Consider the following 25,023-nt stretch of genomic DNA (forward strand, 5'->3'; position numbering starts at 1 on the left):
TCATCCATCAGGAGAATACAATACTCTCACAGGAAAGTCTTAAATAATATTGCAACAACATGAAGCTGCAAGACAAACAGACTTAACCAACATGAAGGATAATGGGTCCTTCATCCAGAGAACTGAGATGATAGTGAGGCGGGGGTGAAGATTCCTGCATTTATCGCAAAATTTAACCTCAAATTAAGAGAGATCTGTCAAATTATAAACATGAAAATAATGTTAGCTGAACAATATCTGTCAGTAATATTAGATTAAAAATAACCTAGTAGTGTAATTTTAAAAACAAAAAATAAAGGGAGGAGGGGATTAATGAAAAGAGAGTGTGATAAGTTCAATACCACAAACCCAACGGTTTGCAAATAAGACAAACTATAACTTAGGGACATTTCTAAATAATCAAAATGGTCATATATCTATTACTGGTCATCCAATAAAATCATTATTATATTATAAAAAATGATCCGAGAAACCAACTGATTGCATAGACAGTTAGTTAAAGTATGGAAATCATAAGCTTTCAGAATATTAGTTGAATTAGCATTTCCTGACGCTAATGTCTACTTTATGAGACATGTCCCTGTCAGATCAGTTGAGGCAAGTGGGGAAAAAAGATCAATGTAAACTGCATTCTCAGGGGCAGGAATTTTTAAAAAAAATTTTATGGTCAAAACTGATTTGAGTTTTTTTTTAAAAAAATTTGAATTTGATTTTCGAGATTTATCATACTCTGGCCATTTAAGAATTCGAATTAGACTATTCACCACCTAAAACCTGCCGAACTACTGTATAGGTCAATGGGAGAGTTGCAGTGACCAATTTGCAGGTGTTTGTAGCCTTCCTGACATTCAAGTTTTTTTGGAAAAAAACTTGAATCGAGTTTGGTCGAATTCGATTCAAGTTTTTCTAGTCGTTAAAATCCGTCCGAGTTTTACATTTTCGTTTTTTTAATAAACTTTCGAATATTCAAGTAAAAAAAACGTTTTTTTAAACTGACATGAATTCGATATTTGAGGAACAAAAAATGCGATTGTTTTAAAGTAATATAATGCAGTGTTGCCCTGCACTAGTAAAACTGCTGTGTTTGCTTCTATTATTTATATAAAGAAACTAATGTGTAGCAACGGGGGCAGCTATTCAAAGGAGAAAAAGCTCAAGTTACACAGCAGATAAGCTCTGTAGAACATAATGTTATCTGTTATCCACTATTTAACCTGTGCCATATAGCCTTGTTTATATGAACTATAGTAGTGTTTGTGAAACACATCAGTTTTACCAGTGCAAGCCAACAGTACATTATATTTTCATTACTTTAAAACACTTTCATTTTTTGGTGTTACTGTTTCTTTAATAAATGTGCCTCCCGTCTCATATAGCAGTTGGCCATATTGGTTGGACGTTGACACTTGACTGGACACAGCCTTACAGGAGGAGGAAGAAGAAGAAGCATGTGCTAATTATTTATCAATGGTAGGTGGTGTGGTGTGTGCGTCTTCACAACAAAATGCATGCAAATCCAAAGGCTTTCTATGACCTATGGTCCACAGAATATAATGGAAATGAGGTCACATCATTTAAGAAAAAATACAACAGATTAGCTATTAACTTACTATCTGTACAGTCTTTCAGAAATGCTTCTGTGATTTTAAACCGCAATGAGCTTCCAGGGCCTGGTGCTTTTCCCGCAACCTTAAGATTTTCCTTTGCTCCCTGCCCTTCTACTATGATCACATCGATTACAGTTAAATTATTTCTGGAAAATAACAGAAAGCATTGTAGTTTAGTTTTTTTTCAAGACTGGTGAGTATAATATTGCACATGCTACAAAATCGTGTATAATCAAACATACATTTTGCCTTAATATTTTCCTTAGGATGCAGATGGTAAGTTAGATCTATCTCTCCTGTTCAAGTGATGTCTACAATGAAAACCAGAGCCACCTTGCTGTAGAATAATGTAACTTTCACTAATGTCTTAGCACCAGAGTTGTACAAGACTAGTTCTGAGTTGTGATTGGCAGTAGATTTATTCATGTTCACATGAAGGTTTTGAGGTTTTAGGTGGCATAAGATGCCACTGTTGTTGCATTCTATGGCCACCCCCTTATATATCTCTTTCTGTAGATTAATAACCTTGCGATGATGAGAGAAGGGGGCGCAGTAGAATAGCAGACATGTGGCATGGTCAGCTGAAAACAAATAGTATACAGCTTCCACATGTACAGCTGCAAATGTATTTTTGAGTAGTAATCACTATACAATATTTTAATTTTAATTGCCCTTAATGGGGGTTCATTTTTTATTCTGCATTCTTCTTTACTAATTCAAACATTATTTATTATTTTCACTGAGTAAAGTTGAACCTGGCCAGTAACCCATGGCAATAAATCAAATTTGCTTTCTTTGTTCTTCTGGCAGCTAATTGAAAAGAAAAAAACCCCAATTAGATTGGTTGCTATGGGTTATTGCCCAAGTGTGCAATGTTTATGAATAAGCCCCAGTGTGGAGCTATTTACTAACAGTGCATAACATCCATTTCCAACAAATCAGCAAAAAACTTTCCATAGTTCAAAAGTGCATTTTTATTTGGTTTCTATTTGTTAGTAAACTGGTGCACATTTGGTCAATGTTAGAGATAAGCGCCAGTTCGTTGTCATTTCTAATGATTTTCACTATTCAAACAAAGTGCAAATATAAAATGCTTCCCTGAAGGTTGAAAGCCCAACCATATTCACAAATAATATACTTTACTTTATCCATCCGTCTAATAATTCATGCCTGTATATGTCTTTTCATGTCTGTAATTGTAAGCCTATAGGAGTTTGCAATCCTTCAGCTGCTGTTCTGTTTCTTTTCAAGCGAGTTCTAATTACTGTGTATTCCTTTTAAGCAAGTATACTTACCTAACAATAAGTAAAGAGGATACTGTTTGATTTTGAACTGGAGTGAATTTTAATTTCACATTTTGTTTGTCCCCAGATTTCAAAACAAGGTTCAGTACGGAGTGGTGCGAGGAGCCCTCCACAAAGCTGTGACTGCTCTGTACAGGTTTTACCTTGCAAGGGTAAAAAAAAATATAGGTGAATTACCTTACTGAATATAAGTTTACACATTAGCTAACTAGCACATGGTGTCTAAAGTTATTTCACTTTACCCTTACAGAAAAAAACACTCAAGAAAGCATTATGGGGTAGTGGACTACCTGTTCCGTGTTTATCAGCGAGTAATAATGCAATGTAATAATAATAATGCCATGTAATAACATCAAGAGTGGTGCCAGGCAGACATGGGTGCTTTGACTGCAGCTGTTTCCCACTCAAAGGAATCACTGGTCAAAATGAACCAAGTGCCACTAAATTAAATAAGTCATTCCTGCAAACATTGCAGGCATCTTTCTCAGCCCTACATGGGTGAATATGTAACATGCCTTCACTAGGGTATTTCCTTATACAACTCTAATGAACAAGAATACATCACAAGACTCATCCGACCATAACTAAGTTAAAAAGAAACAAATACTATAAGTATTTCCCGGTACAGCATTTCTATCCAGTTTAAGGGAGCATTATGTGAAATTTTGCAATACTGTAAAATGATTTAGGCAGAAATGCACAAACATAAATATAAAACACGCTACTACATATTAAACTATTCCATAAATAAAACAAAAATTCCCTGGAACTTACATTATTTTTGCACACTTGGAATTCAAGGGTTTTCATGTCTATATCAAATGATTTACTAATGTTGAATCTGTGGGAAAACAAAGAAAGTAAAAAAAATAAAAAAAAATTCAGTTTTTCTTAATCTTAAAAACCCAACCCAATGCCGTTACTAAGCGTGGCTTGCTAAAAAGTTTGTGGGATATCATGAAAGATAAGAAAACACACAGATCATTAGTGGGCAATTAGCGCTTAGCTATTTACAAATGAAACACTATAAAAAATGTAGTCAATTGTCATCATTTATTAGTGGCCAAATGGATTAATGGGCACCAACGGAGACATGGTTGTTATGGCAACTGCAAAACAATTAGTTCTGGCCAATGATTTATTAAAACTGTATTACAACTTGTACCCAGCTTAAAGTGATACTGACACTAAAAATTTATTTTCAAAATATTTATCTACGTTAAAAGTTACCAATAGGTCACGTTGATAGTTTTTCACTAATAGTTCTGCTTTTGTAAATAATTGTTACTTCAAGTTTTTAAACCTGACTGTCCCTTCTCAACCTGTCAGTTAAGAGTTTCTAATGCTAATTGCCTACTGCTGCAGAAATATTGCAGCCCCCACATAGAGGAACATGGGGGTAAGAAAGGTAATTTAAAAGAATCTGGCAAATACTTTTATGGCAAAATTATAAATAGTATGCAAAGACAATGTTATCATAGATGTAAAAAAAGGTTAATTTCTGGTACAGTTTGGGATTCGTTATACTGAAACCCGTTATCCAGAAATTTCCGAGTTATGGACAGGCCATCTCCCAAAGATTCCATTTTATCCAAATAATCCACATTTTTAAAAATGGTTTCCTTTTTTGCTGTAATAACAAAGCAGTACCCTGTACTTGATCTATATAATAATATAATTAATCCTTATTAAAAGCAGAAAGATTTTCCAGTAGACTTCTTAAGGTATGAAGATCCAAATTATGGAAAGATCCGTTATCCGGAAAGCCCCAGGCCCTGCGCATTCTGGATAACAGGTCCCATACCTGTATCTCTTTAAGAAGGAAGCAAAATCAGTAATCAGTATTGTGAACATACCGGTCTATTATTCTTTCTAACAAAAACAAATTGTTAGAATAGAGAGCCAGTGGAAGAATCTGGATGTAAACTGGAGCATCAGAAGGATTTTCTAACAAAACTTCTTCTACCTATTGCATAAAAATACAGATGGTCCCATACCTGTATCTCTTTAAGAAGGAAGCAAAATCAGTAATCAGTATTGTGAACATACCGGTCTATTATTCTTTCTAACAAAAACAAATTGTTAGAATAGAGAGCCAGTGGAAGAATCTGGATGTAAACTGGAGCATCAGAAGGATTTTCTAACAAAACTTCTTCTACCTATTGCATAAAAATACAGATTAAAAATGTTCTTTAAAAAAAAAAAAAAAAAACGAACAACAACACATTGTTACTAAAAATCATTCTGGAGACATGGGGAATTTTCTATGAAAACCTTTCTGATATGAACTGCAGCAACATCAACACTCACCGTTGAGCTGTTGGTATTAGTCAATGGAAAACGAATGTATCTTGCTGAACTAACAATTGAAGGCCACATAAGTTCAGCTTTCACATCTGAAAGGATATTTTTCTGGAGGTCAGCGTCAACCTCAAATGCAACTTCAAGTCTGGGGGCACAAATAAAGATACCGATTAATTCAGCACTGGAAATCCTACAGTTGTGTTCAGAATAGCAGCAGTGTGATACACTTCGGGCGATTTAGAAATACGTTGGAAATACCACCAGTGATTCCAATAACTGGCAATAGAGAGGCATTTTCGGGACATTTGACAATCTCGGGCGACAAATCTTCCTGTATGCCACTACTCTTATTAATACAGAGGCTTCTCAGTTGACTGTTACATTTGTTTAACATTGCTCTTTGATATGAGGAAGTAAAATGTTTCATTTTCAAATGTTGCCTTTTTTAGAGCTATAAATAACAAAAAAAAAACAGATATATCCCAGTAAAAACTATAGGCAAGAAGTATGTTCAGCACAAGCTCTACTCATTGAACGAATGTTGGAAAAGTCAGTATAATTGACACTGATTTCTACTTTTCTCGCAAAAACGTATGCAGCCTTTTCGAGGTAGCAATAAGACTGATTGCCATTTATCAAATCTGTTTTAAATAAGTGAAGTGTCTGAACTTTGTCTGCACAGTGCAGCTTTTTAGACTGTGGTAGTAAAGCAATTGTAAATGTGGCAGACCAAACCTTGCTCTGAGGTCTGTAAATGAGAGCAAAATGCATATGCAGATGATGTGATCATTGCTGTTCAAGCTACAGTATATAGGGCTATACAGGGGTGAGTTGAAAGAAGATGTGCTTAGAAACTGCAAACATTAGTTAGTAGACCCTTATTAAGAGCACTAGTATTGAGGTTTAATCAACTGTGCAAGCAAAATGAACGAGGTGGTTGCAGACAATTCAATTTCACTTATTTCTTTGTTTAGGTAAAGTTTAATAAAAAAAAAAATACAGAATAAACAGACAGCAACTTGAAAAGCTCTAGACACAGAAGTGGGTTGGCAAAGATCTGGGTTCCCCCCTACTGGCTTAATTTTTGATTGTTTTACAATGTTTGTGGCCTAATCTTTTGGTTTATAATTCAGGGATACCTTGACCTAGGACAGATTTCCGACTGAGTCTCAGGGCCTATGTGTGAGGATACTATACTGGGAAGAGGAAATCTATCCACCTCTGACAGTATTCCCAGCATTTGGCTGGTTGGCCTTTCCTGATGAGTGCAGATTCATGTTTTAAATCCATAAACCCAATTATCAATACTGTGTGCTTTATATCAAGATTGTGATTGCTGTATGTTTAATCTGTATGCTTTAATAAACGTCCCCTGTGCTCAAAAGAAATAATTAAAAAAAAAGTGAATTGTCTGCAACCACATTGCTCAAATGTTCGCAGATTCTAAACACATCTTCTTTTAACTCATCTCTTTATAGCCCTATATAGCTTTTAACAGCAATGATCACCATTGTCTCCAAGACATTAGAGGACATTATAGACAAATAGCAGGGGAACTTTTTACCCATAAAGAGGATCACCGTAACAGAGCTCACCCCTTCAGACTAGAAGAAAAGAACTTTCATTTGAAGCAACGTAGGGGGTTCTTCACAGTCAGGACAGTGAGGTTGTGGAATGCACTGCCGGGTGATGTTGTGATGGCTGATTCAGTTAATGTCTTTAAGAATGGCTTGGATGATTTTTTGGACAGACATAATAGCAAAGGCTATTGTGATACTAAACTCTATAGTTAGTATAGGTATGGGTATATAGAATTTGTGTGAAACTAGGGAGGGGTGGGCGTATGGATGCTGGGTTTTCATTTGGAGGGGTTGGACTTGATGGACTTTGTCTTTTTTTCAAACCGATTTAACTATGTAACTATGACAGTCTCCATTTCAATGGCCTGCATTTTGCATAATTTCAAATTACAATATAACAGCTCTTTAAAGGAAGTGTTCAGTATACTTCCTGCTTTGCAGCTCCCTTGGTTTTCCAGGCAGTAACCAATCAGTGACTTGAGGGGGGCACATGGGTCATAACTGTTTGCTTTTGAATCTGAGCTGAATGCTGAAGATGAATTGCAAACTCACTGAACAGTTATGTCCCATGTGGTCCCATTCAAGTCGCTGACTAACTCTGGCTATTATGTTAGACATCCAGTCACTCCAGCCTTTATAGATTACATTTTTGGCTAACTATATTAGAAACATTTTTATTATGCACAGCCTGTCTATTTACACAGTTTTTATTTTTACACAACTATTCCTTCAAAGTTTTGTTTATATCTAATCTACACTCCAATACTGTCCCAGGATTACAAATTGCCTCTTGGTCTTTTCCAACTGTCCAAATTTTACCTTATTGTTATCACTGCTCGAACTGTGTTAATGATCTTTCCAGTGCTGCCTTTGTTGATTCCTTCTGATAATACACTGCTCACATCAGCCAAATTGTACAGTTTTAGACCTAGCAGCATGCTAAAATTCAACCTATCCTAAATTAATCAAAATTCCAATCTTTATTGGAAAATTGCAACACCTATTACGCCCTACCACTAATGTTAGCCTTATGCACCTATTCCTCAATTCCAATATTTGAGAATAAATTGCTAACATCCTTTCAGAGGCATCTACTTCTACTACTACTACACATATCTCCATACAGACATAAGCCTAATATATGAAACTAGATATGTTGGCCTTCCATATAATATACATTTATAAGCTGGCTGCAAATACATTCAACTAATTAAAGGTTGACTTACAAATTATCAGCATTTTCACGAATCTCTGACCACTTCTTGTATAAATTCTCATAATTATCCCAGTCTGAATCCCACATGTACTCCTGCATTGCTAAATGTTGTCCCTTTGATTCACCTAAGAGGTAAGAACGCTGTCAAAACCATGTAATGACATACAGCCAAATAAAAAAAAAAATAAACAAGTATTTAATTTAGAAAGATGCATGCTTGAAGTATTTTTAGAAAGGGAGCTTTATTGAGAATTTTACTGTTGTCTTTTTTGAAAACAGAAAACTAGGTTAAAAGTTGAAGGTGCTATATGAGATCATAAACTTTAATTAAATTAAACATAATGCGTCAAGTGTATGGATAGTAATATACATTTTCCACTGGGGGGGGCCTAATGAACAGTTAGCAGTCACATATTTTAATGCATACGTAAGCTATACAGTGATAAAAGAAAATACTTGCTTTTTATGTACCAGAATTTATAAGGACTACTTACTTTTAAGTAAAAAAGGAAGTCCAACATAGCAGTGGTCTCCACAATTTAAAGCAGCATCAAAATAAATGTGTGCAATCTATAAAAACAAAAGAACAAAAGTCCAAACAGAGCAATAAGGTATAGTTTACAGACCCTGCAAAGCAACAGTATTTCTGAAAGAGGATGGAAGTAAAAGCTTTCCCTCATTATGCTTGGCAGTTTAGATGTAGCCCATAACTAAAAATGCAATCCCTTTGGTTTTTTAAAGTGAGCATGTATATTTTCTTGACAGAATAATCTGCCCATGTTTTATACAATAATATAAAGAATATTTCTAAAAAAAGAAAAAAAAAATTACATTCTGCCCAAGGTTAAATGTATGTTCAAAGTTCTATTTTTCTATAAAAATTGAGTGTAATCCAAATATTATTACCATCAACAAATGTAGTGTTAATAGGAAAGTACTGTGCTGTTTCCTTGCATAGCTTACAGCTGTAATGGGGTTTGGTCACTTGTTTATGATTGGAAGATAACTTTCCCCGGTCCTCCTCTGCACTGGATTACCCAGGACAAGTTGTTGTTTCTGTTTTACTTACAGAAGTGTAAAATATCAGATTACCTTTGATTTCTTTCCAGGCTCTAATTCATCTTTATTGCTCCGTAATTTTTTATAAAAAAATCTAACATCCTCCGATAAGGAGCGTATATGTTGTATTTTCACCTTCTGTGAGAAGGAACTCATTATATTTAAACTTTGGTGGACTACTTTTCCCTGCAGTAAGAAAAAAATAGTATGACATTTAGACTTTCTTTCGGATATACAATGCAGTTAAAACTGTTACACTAAACAAAGATTTGCATATGTCATTGAATATGCTACTTGAATATATATACATATATATATATATATATATATATATATATATATATATATATATATATATATATATAGAGAGATAGATATAGATATATATATATATATATATATATATATATATATATATATATAGAGATAGATATAGATATATATATATATATATATAGAGATATATATAGAGATATATATATGTGTGTGTGTGTGTGTGTGTGTGACATCTTGTTTTTCCAGCTCAGTTACAAAAAAAAAAAAAAAAGATTTGGGGTGCACACACAAGTTCTTTTAGGAATGCAGGCCTTTGAAATCTACTATGACAAAGAGCTGTTGAAATTACATTTTCCCTCTTATATTGTGTGTGTGTGTGTGTTTTATTTATGAATCATTTAAAGCAGGCATCTTCAGTTTTTTGGGTTCATACTTTGCTTTGTGGTCTAAAATTTGGCTACATCATCCCCCTTTCCTCCTTAATTCATTAGACATTCATAGACCCACTGTGTTTTATAGTGCAAATATGCACCCCAACAGACTATAACATTCGGCATTCGCCATCCACTTCTTTGGGTCCTCCTAAAAAATGCAGCCCCGCAGTCTGGGTATTAATGATTTAAAAAACATCAGCTTATAACCATCTGCTGAGAAAATGCAGGTGGAGAGAGAAGCTGAGGCTGTGCATTGGGCAAAACTGGTCTTATAAGGAGAACTAAAACTTTATCAAAGAAGTAGGGAAAAAGTTTTGCACATTATGTTTTGAGCTTCTGTTCCAGCCCAAGGCAACCACAGCCCTTTAGCGGGGAAGATCTGTGTCTCCAAAGATGCCCCAGTAGCTCCCCACCTTCTTTTCTGCTGACTCACTGCACATGCTCTGTGCCGCTGTCACTTACTGAGCTGTCACTTTATATATTATAAATATCACAATACAAGGTTTATTAGAAAATCATTCAGCTTATTGATACACAGTAGTTCAGATACCAGCATAATTTGCATCAGAATGTAAATATCAGCTCTGTAGCATCAGCTTATATGAAAGGCAAACCATATTTTTAGCGTGATGATTTGCGACAGCCCCTAAGCTTAGCTTCTCAACAGCTGTATAAATCCCGCTGAGAGTGTGTACCGCACAGTTCAGTATATAAAATATGGCATTTCTGGCTATATTCATTTTTAAGGTTCCGTTCTCCTTTAAATTAGCAATATTTACTACTGAGTGAATACAAAAAGAACAGTCAGACACAAGACAAAATAGGCACATCTTAAGAAAGCTTATAAAATGATACAGTTTGTATTCTGAAATAATTATCTTACCGGGAAGGAAGGTGGAAGAGTTATGCGCTTTGGAGAGCATGTCAGTGAGCCCACAGCTACCACTGCCTTTACAGGAACAGTTAGAATCTAAAAGGAAAGAACAGCACTGAATAAAATGAGGTGCAGTGTATTCACATACATTACTTATTACTAATCATCAAATTACCAATTTCTTTACTATAATAAAAAAGTAACTGTATTATGAATACTGTGTCACAATATCCTATCGGATATAATCAGAGCTTTATAAGATGTTAGCACGGGTCTCTCACCCTTATTCCCTTTTAAATAAAAACTACTTTAACAAGGCACCTGTCCTTTTTGCTTTTGATTTATACACCTCATTAGTTGCAGATTACGCTCTTGTGCTCTCTCATGTCCTATTATTGCTTTATACAAAGTTATCAGGCCCTATACAGGTACAGGATCCATTATCCGGAAAGCTAGGAATTATGACAGGTCGTCTCCCATAGACTCAGTTTTATCAAATTTTTTAAAAATGATTTCCTTTTTGCCTGTTATAATAAAACAGTACCTTGTACTAAACTAAAATATAATTTGTCTTATTGGAAGCAACCTATTGGGGTTATTTAATGAGTGTGTGAGAGAGTATGTGTAATTCAAGCAGCTGCAAACAACCAAAAGTTCAGCAATACCTGGGTGACAGTCCATTTAAAGTTGTAAATAAATCATCAGGTGACAGCACTCCAAGGAATATTACAACCAAAACAAAAAAGAATGATCAAAGTTGAGGTTTATTTAATCCAAATAAGTCTCAACTTTGATCATTCTTTTTTGTTTTGGTTGTTATATCCCTTGGAGTTCTGTCACCTGATGATACATATACATATTTTAACTGCCTATGCTGTTTAGCTGTATGGAGCTGCTTTGAAATATGTTTTTATGCCTGGGTGCACATCGCAGAGAAGTCATATAGAATATCATGTAAAGCAAGGCACCTTGACAAAGGTCTCAAGTCCTGTGAGAGTGCCTTGCTTTACATGATATATATATATATATATATATATACATATATATATATACATAGATATAGTTTTCAAAGTAAAACTCCCAAACTTGGCTGCCCTTTTACCCACTGGTGTCTAATAAAAGGGCAGCCAAGTTTGGGAGTTTTACTTTGAAAGCAGCTAGTAAGTTGCAGGTAAAACGTATTCGTCCCTTTTATAAAATGTATAATTAAACCATAGAATTCTTAATGAATCAGATAAAATTGAGCATAGGACTGGCCAGATATGGGATGACTTTGACGTAGTTGGCCAGCTTAAATATATTGCAATATATGGACAAACAATCCCTGTTTTGTTTAAAGGGTAAGGCATTTTTCAGTAGCAGTATGCACAAAATGTCGGTGTCTTAAATATATTGATAATGGGTTGAGTGCAGAGGAATCTTGTATTTGTCTATATATATATATATATATATATATATATATATATATATATATAAAACGGCTCATATTCAAAACATTAAAAGAACATACTGTTCCAAAAAAAAACATATTTCAAAGCAGCTCCATACAGCTAAACAGCATAGGCAGTTAAAATATGTATATGAAAGCCAAAGGAAAAAACTGCAGTTCATTTAGAACACAAAAATCAAATTAAAATCCTTTAATTTCATTTATGACACAAGGAGAATAGTTAATTGTAACAACCAAGATGAAATAAAGAAACTTTGCAAACTGCACGCTTGCACTCATTCCCTGAAACATGCCATGGTTTCAGCTTTCAGCTATTTTTAGAGCAAGAGGGAGGTAAGAGGTGTGGAAGCAAACAGCAGGCTCACTAGATATCAATTACTGGCAACACACCCAAAAAAAATAACATCACGTTCTATCAGCAAAGAGTTCAGTGCAGAAAAAGTGAGAGATAAAAATATATTGTTTTAAAAATGCAAAACACATAACGCTGGATCTTAAAAAGTAGTACCTCATAATCTGTTGTTACTTGTATGCCTCCATCATAGGATCCTTCCAGATCTTTAGCGATTAGGGAGACTCGGAACACCGCATAGAAACCTGAAGTTAATATAACCTGAAAGCAATATGAAATCTTACTGAAAGCAATGTGAAATCTTACTGAAAGCACATTATTTATTATTATTACTACACTATATAAATGTAATTGCATGTGAAAGTAGTATTTGTTTATCCGTCTTGTTCTCTAGTTCTGACAATATAGCAGAAGGAAGGGCTCCTCCAGTCTGTTAATCAGCTGCATTCTGCTGCATTGTTTCAGGAGACAAATTGTCAATGTAGACAAAAATACTCCCTTTAGGGCTGGGACACACTGGGCGATTTGGGGAGATTTAGTCGCCTGGCGACTAATCGCAGCGACTTTTCTCCCCGAATGCCTCCCCTCGCTCTGCGCCTGGCTAAAATGAAAAATCGACTGCGCTAATCACACGCGGCGATTCGTTTTCCGAAGTCGCCCGAAGTTGCCTCACGAGGAAACTTCGGGCGACTTCGGAAAACGCGCAGAGCGAGGGGAGGCATTCGGGGAAGATTGGTCGTGGAAAGTCGCGGCGATTAGTCGCCAGGCGACTAAATCTCCCCAAATCGCCCAGTGTGTCCCAGCCCTTATGGGGAGAGACACAAAAACCCAGGAAACAGGTTTTGAAAAAAACAGAAAAAGACATGAGTGACATCTAACGAATTTCCTAATCTTGATTAGAAAGAAAAAAAGAGGTGTCAAATATTATTGGAATCTATTCTATGCATTTCTTTGTGGCTACATCAGACATTGCTTGCTGTATGATTTTACTTTTCTATTTTATTGGGCAATGAATCTGTTGCAAAAATGTCCTTCAGTTTTCATGGATTGCTTACAGTGCCAATAAACCTGCTAATTTGATTAACAGTTTAATACTCGTCATTAGCCAGTTGTTATCTTGGAAAAGCAGTCAGCACATCGATTAACTCTCCTTTAGAGAATTGGTGCACGTTCCTCAGTGGCCACTTTCCACTGATATCACAACAACCTTTGTTTGCAGAACAGCACCAGACTGTAAATCTTTTTGTTTAAAAAGCCTTTATTTCAGATAAGGGCATCACAGCAACGTTTCAGGCCATGCGGCCTTTTATCAAGCTTGATAAAAGGCCACATGGCCTGAAACGTTGCTGTGATGCCCTAAGCTGAAATAAAGGCTTTTTAAACAAAAAGATTTACAGTCTGGTGCTGTTCTGCAAACAAAGATTAGCCAGTTGTTAGCAAAGATTGCCTCACTATGCTCATATTTCTAACAAATTATCTGCATGAATTGTTTGCTTTACTCATGAACCTGCTAATCATATGAACTGTTTTACCTTATTCATAGGGTCCAAAAAATATCACACAAACTGTTTTGTCTGAGAAACTGCTAATCATTTGCGGTGAACCGGCATATGTTGTTAATACCAGCAAATAAATACTTGCATGGATTGTTATATTATCTCAAATTAGGCATTTAGAAAAGTAAATTAGGTATTATTTAAAGGCTATGATACACGGTGCTGTCGTGCACTGACAACGGTCTCTGCTAAAGCACTAGTGTCTTAGCACTGACAATTATCAATTTTGTCTATTTTGTAGCCATGAAAAGTAGCTCTGTGTGTCATTGCCCTAAATACTGTGAGCAACATAGAAAAAGTCTAGCTCAAAATGAATAAAAATTAAATTTTGAATAATGTGTTTAGTTTCTAAACATGAAAGCAAGATTTAATGATTACTTATTTTATATGGTTGCTTTATACCTATTTATAAAGATTACATTTTTAATACTTGATTTTTTTTACTGGAATTCTTCAGTATATAATAAAATGGGAGCATGGGCTGGAAGTTGCAGTCCATCATCATCTACGGACCTAAAATTAAAGTAGGGATGCACCGAATCCAGGATTCGGCCTTTTTCAGCAGGATTCGGCCTTTTTCAGCAGGATTCGGATTCGGCCAAATCCTTGTGCCTGGCCGAACCGAATCCAAATCCTAATTTGCATAAGTAAATTAGGGGCGGGTAGGGAAATCACATGACTTTTCGGCACAAAAGAAGGATTTTTTCCATTTTTTCCTTTCCTGCCCCTAATTTTTTACCAAGGATTCCGCTGAATCCGAAATAGTGGATTTGGTGCATCCCTAAATTAAAGGGGTTCCATTGTAATTTTTATGGTGCAGTTTTGACTTCTTAATTACACTGTTTACACTGCAATTAATTCACTCCACCATGTAAAATTTCATTCCTAACTCAGCAAGTGTATTTTTTGTAGTTTTAATATCGGTGTGTAGGCAGCCATCTCAGGTCATTTTGCCTGGTCATGTGCTTTCAGAAAGAGCCAGCACTTTCAGACAGGCTGTTGTTTCTCCTATTCAATGTAACTGAAGGTGTCGCAGTGGGACATTTTTACTATTGAGTGCTGTTCTTAGATCTACCAGGGAGCTGTTATCTGGTTTCCTTCCCATTGTTCTGCTGATGGGCTGCAAGGGAAGGGAGGGGGTGATATCACTCCAACTTGTAGGCAGCAGTAAAGAGTGACTGAAGTTTATCAGAGCACAAGTCAAATGACTGGTAGCGCCTGGGAAATTGACAATATGTCTAGCCCCATGTCGGATTTACAAAATCAAATATAAAAAAAAAATCTGCTCTTTTGAAAAAACGGATATGAGTGTAGAAGTCTGCTGGAGCAGCATATTAAACGAGAAGGAAAGGTTAAAACTAAGTAAGCCTTATCAAAAAGGTCCATCTAAATATACCAGTAAACCCCAAAGTAGTGCTGCTCTGAGTCCCCTGTCAAAAGAAACACTGCATTTCTTTCCTTCTATTGTGTACGCATGGACTTCTGTATCAGACTTCCTGCCTTCAGCTTAAACCTCATTGCCCTGGGCAAGAGCATGCTCAGTTTGCTCCTCTTGCCCCCCCCCTCCCTTCTCTACTGTAATCTGAGCCCAGTGCAGGGAGAGACTCAGAAAGGAAGTGATGTCACACCACATTAATACTGCAGCTCCTATCCTGCACAAACCGAGAGCTTCTAGAGCTTTTTACTCAGGTATGGTAAAACATTCTACAGAATAAATATATCATTCTAGCTTGCACTTTTGCAGCTAATCTATTGGAAATAAAATGCCTCCGTAGCTTTCCTTCTCCTTTAACTGAGGAATTTTGAAAAAAAAAAAAAAACAGTTTTCCCATGACAGTATCCTTTTAAAAAACAGAAACTTAATCTGAACTGCAGTAACACTGCATATAATAGTTATACTTTGAAGACTATTAAGGAAAACAAGAATAAATTTTACAGCACGTACTGAAGTGCGGTCTGACACAGTGGCATTCTCAAACTCTGGAAGGCTTGCAATGATAGAAGTTCTGTTGCCTTTCTCTGTAGTGAGCAGATCTATGGAAAGACTTTCTCCAATTACATGCCAGTTTTTGATGGCTAACTGAAAAAATAAGCAAAGAACAATTATTCAGGAGTGGTCATCTTCACTAATAAAGGTCCTTGATTATGACATTTAGATTTATAAAGTAAAAACATATTCCACAGCTCCGAGCAATAGAAAGATGCATATATCAACCATACAGATTACATACAAATAGCGCTGAAGAAAGGGCCCTGCTTGTTAACAATTTAAAAGGAATATAAAGTACAGGTAAAAAGGTAAAGGTGAAAAGATATTTATTTTCTTATTTACACTGAAAGGAATTATGCAGGAGATAGGAGAATGTTAAAAATAGAAGGATAGGTATGGCTGCTTACCTCTATAGGGTTGCTATTCATGATGGCAATTAGAAGACTGCTAGATTCTAAAGCACTAAGGATGCCAAAATCTAGAAAACGTTCCTTCAGTTTAGGAGGTAAAACAAAGTACTGAAAAAGAAGCAGATGACATCAATGTCAAGGTACAAATGCCAAAAGAATACAGTATATTTCTTGAGTTTAAACATGACAGGGCAAAAAAAATATTTATGTGCATATTTGGAATGTATCCTGTAGATATCTTGTTGACCAGACACTGACCAAAATTGCTCTTAAATAAAGTGAATGTCACTGAGTAAATTATTTTGAAGAAAAAAAAAGAGGATGTTGCTTAGATTAATTGAATAATTGCCAAATATGGTCAATATGCTGGCTTAGTGACACTTGCAAGCTTAATCTTACTTGCAGGGATGTATTTTCTATGCACATGAGGGACCAAGCTATAGTGGTGGTTTTGGGGTGGGTGGCTCTTGTGTGCCTATATAGAAAAACCATCAGCCTGCCTCCATATACTTACTTTGAAAATCCAGGAAGGGGCAGGGTGTGGGTGTCTAGAGCAGTGCAGTCTACCCTGGTTAATTTCATGGGGCAATAGCTCTGATATTAGGCTATGATTTTGACATAAAGCAAGACAGGCTTCTATGGTCAGGTGCCTACCAGGATATACTGTAGATTCCCCCACACAAGCACAAAAAGGGTGAATAACCTTTAAAGCAGTAAAGCAAAACATTTGCTTCCAAAACTGAACTACTTTACACAATATTTTATACTGTTTTCTGGCTAAAGTAAAATGATGCCCTCTGATGACAAAATCCCCTTTAAATTGCTACATTTGTTGCCTTTTATTGCCCAGTAGTGCCAAATGTATTGGTGTGCTTTCACTTGTAGCAATGTTCTCTATTAACAGTATTGCAGTTGTCTGCTTGCATAGGCATATGGCACCAATATTAGTGGTTATGGGAGTTATGGAGAGCTTGCCTATGACTAAGTGCTAGGTAAGCATGAAACGCATTAGGCACCATGAGGGGATTGTTTGATTTTTAAAATATGTAATAAACTTATACTTTTTTAACTTATAAGCATGCTTTGGAATAATTATTTAAAGCTATATGATTGTACCTCTGTTTGGTCACTAGAGGACTCCAGCATGCGATTATAAAGTTTACTGGGCTCTAGAGCCAAGTTAATTAGATATATGGGAATTGTAGCTCTGTGGTAAAAGGAGTGCCAACTGTTCAATATTCTTGTTTTACAAATATGCACAAGCAGGATAAGGGTAAATATGTTGCCATCATATGGAGAAATGGCCAGTAAGTCTGGCAATTTACAAAAAAGTTCCCATAAAATGCAACATTATTGTTAACCTGGAGACATATTGAAATAAACCAAAAAAAAAAAAAAAAAAGAAAAAAAGCATGGCAAGGAAGCACAAAATACTTACATTTAGAAATCCAGTGTATGCACGCAGTGGAAGATGGAACTTTGATGCATTGGTAATAAGTAGTATATTGCTGTCTATATGAACTGAAGATGTTGACGGTGTGAAGAGAAGTGAAAATATATAGCGAGATTCACCAGCTGGAATTAATACATGGGAGCTGAAATTCTGAATCTATGTTTAGAATAAAATGAAACAGAAAATTAGCTATGAATGGAGCACACAAAGTACATATAACATTACTGCAAAGCTTTAAAAGAAACCAACACTTACTTTAAACATTGGTTTTGCATCTTCAGGCAACAAGACATCATGTATGAGGATGGCAAAATTAAAGGTGTTTGTTAGGAATATTGCTCTATCCACTGGATCAGATGGACTATCCCTTATGTGGAATAGTGTGGCAGCATGGTCAAATCCCAAATACCTTTTTGTAAAAATCAAATAGAAAAGATCCACTCAACAAAGATGATTTTAAGTACAGGTTACACAAAGCATAATTATGTATACTGGGGTGGCACTTTTTCATCCAAACTGCTGTAGAACTAAAGCATCTCAAAGCTAATGACCAGAATGCCTACAGAGCAATAGGACTTATATCACAAAGTGTGTTTCCTCTACTTGCAGAAAAATCAGATCCACCCCATGTGTAAAGGAGCAGGAATGAATGAGTTATGCCTGGAGCTGCACACACAGGGCAGATTTTGTCCAAAGACACTTGTGTGTGTATTTTCATGGTTCCCATGTGCATAGTGGCATGCAGATATCATTCACCCTCTCACTACAAACATATGACAGGCGCAACACAGATCAGCTTTTTCTCACACACTGTGTGACATACAGCAGTTAGGCTGCTATCCACTCCCAAGGGAATAATGCAGAGAAACCTGACGTTTGGTCTAATAACACACAAAAAAAAACAGATTCTTGCTTTCAGATACCAAAATTCTACCTGCTGTTTGGTGCTGGGTAACTATATTTTCTTTAAAAATATAGCCCCTTTCTGACATGAGCACATTTAGTTGGGCTTATGCAGAAAGGGTGCATAAAAACTATAAATACAGACTATAATGGTTTTGTTTCTGTGTAATCAGGTATATGTGTGTAAAAAAAGAAAAATAGCTTCAAATCAATAGGTCATACCCCCTATGTATGATAACAGGCCTTGAAAAAGGGGTCAATGGTTCTAGAAACAGTTCTAGTCTATGTGTGAGTAACAGATCACTTTCCAATGTTTTATGGAATATGAATATTCTAGAGAGTTTCCTACAAGTTAGTGGGAGAATCATGATTGGAGAGAAAATCAAGTATTTTTCTTTTAAAGGGGATGATGTGCAGGTAGGTTCTAGGGTCACTTAGTACACTGATGCTGGTACTAACCCATCCAGAACTTCTGCCTGATACGGAATTTCCAATTTGGAATAACTTTTCTCTTTAGCTTTGACAGTAATTTTTCCAGAAAACTGTGATGGCTTCTTTGATTTTGATGCTGTAGCAATCAGGAAAAAAAGAATAATTCATTTGAATACAAACATATTTTACAGTGACAGTATAAGCAAGAATACTCTAGTATGTAATATTCCCTCACATTTAAAAAGTAAACTTGTAAAGCATGCACGATGCAGAACTTAGCTGTGCTTCAAATAATAACACAGAAATGCCTCCTGGCATTGTTGAGATTAAAATAAGCGGAATGGCTACATTAAAGTACAAAAAATAACTGATAACAATAACAAAGTTACTACTCACCATCAAAACTGATACTTGCTACTTTGGTGTATTTGCTCTCCGAAGCTTTTAGCGTTATTGGCTTGAAGTGCACTGTTACTGCATCATTCTGAGGTGTTGACCGGACACTCTGTACAAAATAAATAGTGGTTATTACAAAAGAAAGGTGTATAGGCAAAGCTACAGCGGAGACAGATTAATAGGAAAACCACAGTGAAAAGGGAAGTTAGAAGGGAAAGAGTCTGACCAAAAGGAAAACATCAAACTTAAAAACATTTACAAAAAGGAATCAAAAGGATCAAATGCAAACTCCTTGATGAACAGGATGTATAATATAATTACCCAGAGAGCCCCTCCAAATTCTACTTCTTCTAACTTTAAGAGCCGAACTTCCGGGTTTTAACCCCAGAAATTCGCCTCCGCTAGTGCAGAGAGCACCATTGTGCTTACTGCACTAGCATTACTGCCCCCTTAGACCCGCTCCAATGCTAATTTTTAAGCGAAGAGCGGGAGAGGAGGGGGGCGGGATGTGGGCTGCCGCAGCCCCAGAATCGGCGCGGTCTGTTAATCAAATTAACTGCAAAACCCTTAATAAAATCTTGTTAGAAAATAATAACTAATATGTGGTATTAGGAATCTGCCAATTACAAAAAAACAAACACCAAAAGGTTTTTTTGATGGCTTTTCTCCAGAATTTCAAATCTAAAATAAACTGAGGGGGCCACCCTTCTGCTTTTTAATGAGCACATGATGCAGAAAACTTACACCAAAATGTAATGCAAAATTCTGCTACATATCTGCAAATGCACGTCTGTGCCCCCTGAAATCTACTAAGCTTTGGCAGAGTTTTTTTTTTTGATGGCTTTTTTGATGGCTTTTCTCCAGAATTTCAAATCTAAAATAAACTGAGGGGGCCACCCTTCTGCTTTTTAATGAGCACAGGATGCAGAAAACTTACACCAAAATGTAATGCAAAATTCTGCTACGTATCTGCAAAGGCACGTCTGTGCCCCCTGAAATCTACTAAGCTTTGGCAGAGTTTTCAGGAATAATGGAAATAGTTCAGAGGTTTTGTTCCTTTACATTCTGGAGATGTTAACAGAACAATTCAGTGTAAAAATAAAAACTGGGTAAATAGATAGGCTGTGCAAAATAAAAGAATGTTTCTAATATAGTTAATTATCCAAGACTGGATGTCTAACATACCGTAATAGCCAGATACTACTATTTCCATTTATTCCTTTAAAGTAGTCCTTGGGTAAACAACTTGCTTTAAATTTTCTTCATAATTTCATGAACATCTTGTACTGCTGTAACATAACTCAGGAATTGTATTGCTGCCAGTCACAGTGAGCTTAAGTCCCCAAGCAATGCAAACCTTCAAAACTCTCAAAGAATCTAAGTGGCACAAATGTATACTTTTATTCAAGATTAATTTATTTTTCCCTAGCTGGCCAGAGATTGGACATTACACCTTACTTGTCCAGTAGTGCTCTATTTATTTTGATATAAAAACAAAAATATTACTTACAGTTATAGGAACATCCTTCATTCCTGAATTTAAAAGGTGGAGATTTAAAACTTTTGGCGCATCTGTGAATAAGATTAAGAACATGCTAAATATAGTTGTCCATACAAGTATGATAACAAATGTATGCTTTGTGTCTTTAGAATTAGAAAAAAAAAAATTAGTATGTATTCAGCCCTTCACTTCATTTGAGAATTTAACTTTATATCTAATAGTAGATAGCTACCGATGTACAGTATTGTGATTTACCCAAGGTGTATTGGACTCAATTACAGCACTTAGAGGGGTTGTTCAACTTTAAACACTTTTTTTTAGTTCAGTTGGTTTAAGATAGTTCACTGAAAATCCACTGATATTGCATAAAACAGCTCATATGTAAAACCCTGCTTCATGTAAATAAACCATTTTCATAATAATATACTTTTTTTAGTGGTATGTACCATTGGGTAATCATAATCAGAAAACGGCCATTTTAAAAAATAAGGGACACCACCTGGGATCGTAGGATTCACGGTGCACACAAACAAATCAAACAAACCATACATGTTAGGTCACATAAGCCAATTAACAGACAGAGTTCTGTCTTTTGCTTCCACACTTCTTCCTGTTACAGTTAGAGCTGCAGTATTTCTGGTCAGGTGATCTCTGAGGCAGCACACAGACCATCACAAAATGGTGGTTCAAGGCAAGAGATGTAAAAGAGCAATATTTAGTTAAATATATATACCAGTTTGGTAAGATTCTTTAATATGTCACTCAATTTGATATAAACTTTTGCTTTAGTATTCATTTTGGGGGTATAGTTTTCCTTTAAGTCTACAAAAACTTAATAAAACATGAATTAAACCCAGTAGGATTGTTTTGCCTTCAATAAGGATTAATATTATCTTAGTTTGGGATCAAGACCAAGGTACTATTTTATTATTATAGAAAAAAGAAAATATTTGACTTAATTCATTAAAATAGGAAACGCATTTATTTATTTACAATTGTTCATACCTTGTGTTCGCAAAGTACCAAAATCTAACATCTCTGTTGAGGAATATATCCCAGGGGCTGAAATGACACATAAAACAAACTTAATTTTTTAAACCTTGCTGGCTAAATATAAAAGCCAAACAAGAGAGAGCGAAGGCTTTGTCAAACAAACCTGTGGTGACTTCTACTTCCAAAGGCAGTATAATAAACTCTGTGCTGTCTGATGCATTTGTTTTAATCCTAATAAATGCAGTGTGATTGTCTGCTTCTCTTGAAGAAAAGCTTGCACGCATTACACCTTTTGTTTCATAGGGTGGGATTTCCTAAAAACAAATATATAGAAATTTCACTTTAGTGGAAGATAATCGTTTTTTCTCATCTCTAATACATCCTTTACACACAATATAATTAAACCAAATTGTGCTGTCCTTTTGATCTTGCTGTGTTATAAGTAAGCATGCTATGTGCCTTAGGTCAAAGGGAAACCCCATTAAAATCTACAGTGCTAACACAATGTCAGAACCACAGCATTTATGTTGAATTGCAAATAAAGGGTTAAACACACGTTTTTAAACTTGTGTGCCCTCTTATGGGCGTTCTCAATATCCTGCGTTCCTCTGTGGTGGATCATTCTAAGAGTTAATGCAGCCTGTTCATTTCAACCAGTTTGTACTTACCCTGTGGCATGGAACTGCCAAATGCAGATGGAACACAACTTGATGCATTCCACCTCTGCTCAGTGCTTTCCTATGGCAAAGTGAATACAAACTGGAATGACATTGAAAAGTCAGGTTTCTTCATGAAATACCCAAGAAGGAAAGTCACCTAATATGAACCTATATTATCTTGCTGACAGCAGCTTATTTTTTAATACTTTAAAAAGGGTTGCTTACCTTCTAAACACTTTTATTTTCAGTTAGTACAACAGCAATAAAGATTTTTTTAAGTTGCTTTTTTATTATTTATTTATTTTTGAAGGTTAATGTTTTGTCTATCTGTGATGTTTCAATCTGTCAGTTCATAATCAAGTTGCAGACTCTGATCTATTACAATTTGCTACATTTCGTTGATACGTTTAATTAGAAATTATTAAATGAATTCCAGCAAAACCAAAAAGTACACTGTTTTTTTATGTGAAATCACTATTTGCCTTTGAGTTTATCCAAAACAGAAAAAAAGCAGCACTGGTGCTACAGCTGTATATAATACTGGACAATAGTAGCACAAAAGTCATTAATTTTAATACATAATAGCTCTATTAAAATTTGCAAAAAATATTATTGCTACTTACCCACAGCTTCCTGGTACCCCCCTGCTGACCCGTTGGTAGCTCCAAGTGCAAGTCACCCCCACTGGAATACATTTCTACAACCTGTTAAAGAACAATATTCTAATATGACTTACATGAACTGAAACATTTTTATATGTATTTAATTAAATTGCATTTGTTGTCCATATTAGTATTAGTCCATATTAGTTGAAATGTATGTAAATTCTTTATGATTTCAATACGACAGGCAAAACCAGTCCAGTTTTTTCTGTGCAATATTAGATTTAGTGATAAGCACATTTTTGCACCTGTTATGGATTTGCAGTGAAATCTGCTGTTTCACCCACAGTGAATTTTTGGTACAAATCTGCACACATTTTTGCCATGTCCCATGTGTTTCAAATTCTAAGCATCTTTTTCATTTGGTCATCATATTTTCTTTTTTTTTGAATGATTTGTCGTCTTCTGACTCTTTCCAGCTTTCAGATAGGGGTACTGACCCCATCCAAAAACAAATGCTCTGTACACATTTATTGTTCTTGTTACTTTTTATTACTCATCTTTCTATTCAGGCCATCTTCAAATCATATCCCAGTCTCTCATTCAAATTAATGCATGGTTGTTAATATAATTTGGACCCAACATGTTATGCATAACCATGTTATATAAGCATCCATAAGAAACATTCTGTTATGTATTAAATTATTAAATTAAACAGTTTAAAACCAAAAAAAAGATAAAAGATAATTTGGACCTAGCAACCAAACTGCTGAATAAAAAGCCAAATAACTCAAAAACCACAAATAAAAAATGAAAACCAGTTCTCAGAATATTACTCTCTGCATCATACTAAAAGTTAATATAAAGGTGAAAATCCCCCATCAATGAACTGTGTAATTTTAATACATACAAATATTCTATTTTAATTCTTTCCCCCCTTTTTTTTTTATAACTTGTTTTTATTATATGATAACAAAGTATAATCACATGAAGTAATTGCACATATTTCTATGAAGCAGGCATTATAGTGATTATGACATATATTTCAAAACATTTAAAAAAAAAAACTTTTCAAACAGTCAGCACAATTATGGTGAATAGCATGGGGAGTGGGTCCAACGAAGATTAGTTTAAATAAGAGGTTAGCAATCTGTTAGTCTGATGACTTCTGGGAGGCGCAATGTCCGGCTGCAATTGTTCCTGTTGTAGCGTTGCTAGATATTGGGATAATTCTTTCTCCCTTTTTTAATGCATTTTTAATGCATCTTGCCATTAGTTGAATTGCCATTGTTTTTCCCAATGGCCTTAATGGAATAGTGCAACAAAGATCAGCCAAACACCACAGGCTAGTGTAGCGGGGATCTCCCCTGCACGTTTATTTCGTCAAGTGATGTAACGTTTCGGGGGCGTGCCCCTTCACAAATTCAAATTCATCATCATGTTTTGCTGCCTTAATGGAATAGTGACATGTTGCAGGTTTTAACAGAAATGTTTCACTATGCCTATATAAACCCTAGCTTTAGTCTTTTTTTGTAATGAAGATACCCCCCCCTGCCTCCCACCACCTCATTACTTATTAACTTGTGTCACTCTCTAACACAGTTTGTAGGAGAGTAGTTTTGTAAGTAAAGATGTGCCTGTGGACAAGGCAATGATAGGCTGAACAAAAAAA

At 35.5% G+C, this 25,023-nt stretch overlaps 1 protein-coding gene across 2 annotated transcripts in view; it reads right to left on the bottom strand.

Annotated features, from left to right (window-relative positions):
• The window catches only part of tmem131.S (transmembrane protein 131 S homeolog), a 92,850-nt gene that overhangs the window by 21,502 nt on the left and 46,325 nt on the right, over positions 1–25,023 (bottom strand). For both annotated transcript variants that reach the window (XM_041584227.1, XM_041584226.1), the window contains exons 8-27: positions 23,373–23,453; positions 22,254–22,404; positions 22,103–22,159; positions 21,107–21,168; positions 19,597–19,705; positions 19,228–19,336; positions 18,121–18,274; positions 17,851–18,021; positions 16,410–16,520; positions 15,958–16,092; positions 12,613–12,717; positions 10,664–10,750; positions 9,104–9,256; positions 8,506–8,581; positions 8,022–8,136; positions 5,222–5,360; positions 4,961–5,070; positions 3,686–3,752; positions 2,903–3,054; positions 1,611–1,753 (exon numbers count right to left, since the gene is read on the bottom strand). In XM_041584227.1, the coding sequence (XP_041440161.1) occupies positions 1,611–1,753; positions 2,903–3,054; positions 3,686–3,752; positions 4,961–5,070; positions 5,222–5,360; positions 8,022–8,136; positions 8,506–8,581; positions 9,104–9,256; positions 10,664–10,750; positions 12,613–12,717; positions 15,958–16,092; positions 16,410–16,520; positions 17,851–18,021; positions 18,121–18,274; positions 19,228–19,336; positions 19,597–19,705; positions 21,107–21,168; positions 22,103–22,159; positions 22,254–22,404; positions 23,373–23,453 (2,287 nt within the window). The remainder of the gene's footprint in view (positions 1–1,610; positions 1,754–2,902; positions 3,055–3,685; positions 3,753–4,960; positions 5,071–5,221; positions 5,361–8,021; positions 8,137–8,505; positions 8,582–9,103; positions 9,257–10,663; positions 10,751–12,612; positions 12,718–15,957; positions 16,093–16,409; positions 16,521–17,850; positions 18,022–18,120; positions 18,275–19,227; positions 19,337–19,596; positions 19,706–21,106; positions 21,169–22,102; positions 22,160–22,253; positions 22,405–23,372; positions 23,454–25,023) is intronic.

Source organism: Xenopus laevis, chromosome 2S, assembly GCF_017654675.1.
Source record: "Xenopus laevis strain J_2021 chromosome 2S, Xenopus_laevis_v10.1, whole genome shotgun sequence".
Taxonomy (NCBI): Eukaryota; Metazoa; Chordata; class Amphibia; order Anura; family Pipidae; genus Xenopus; species Xenopus laevis.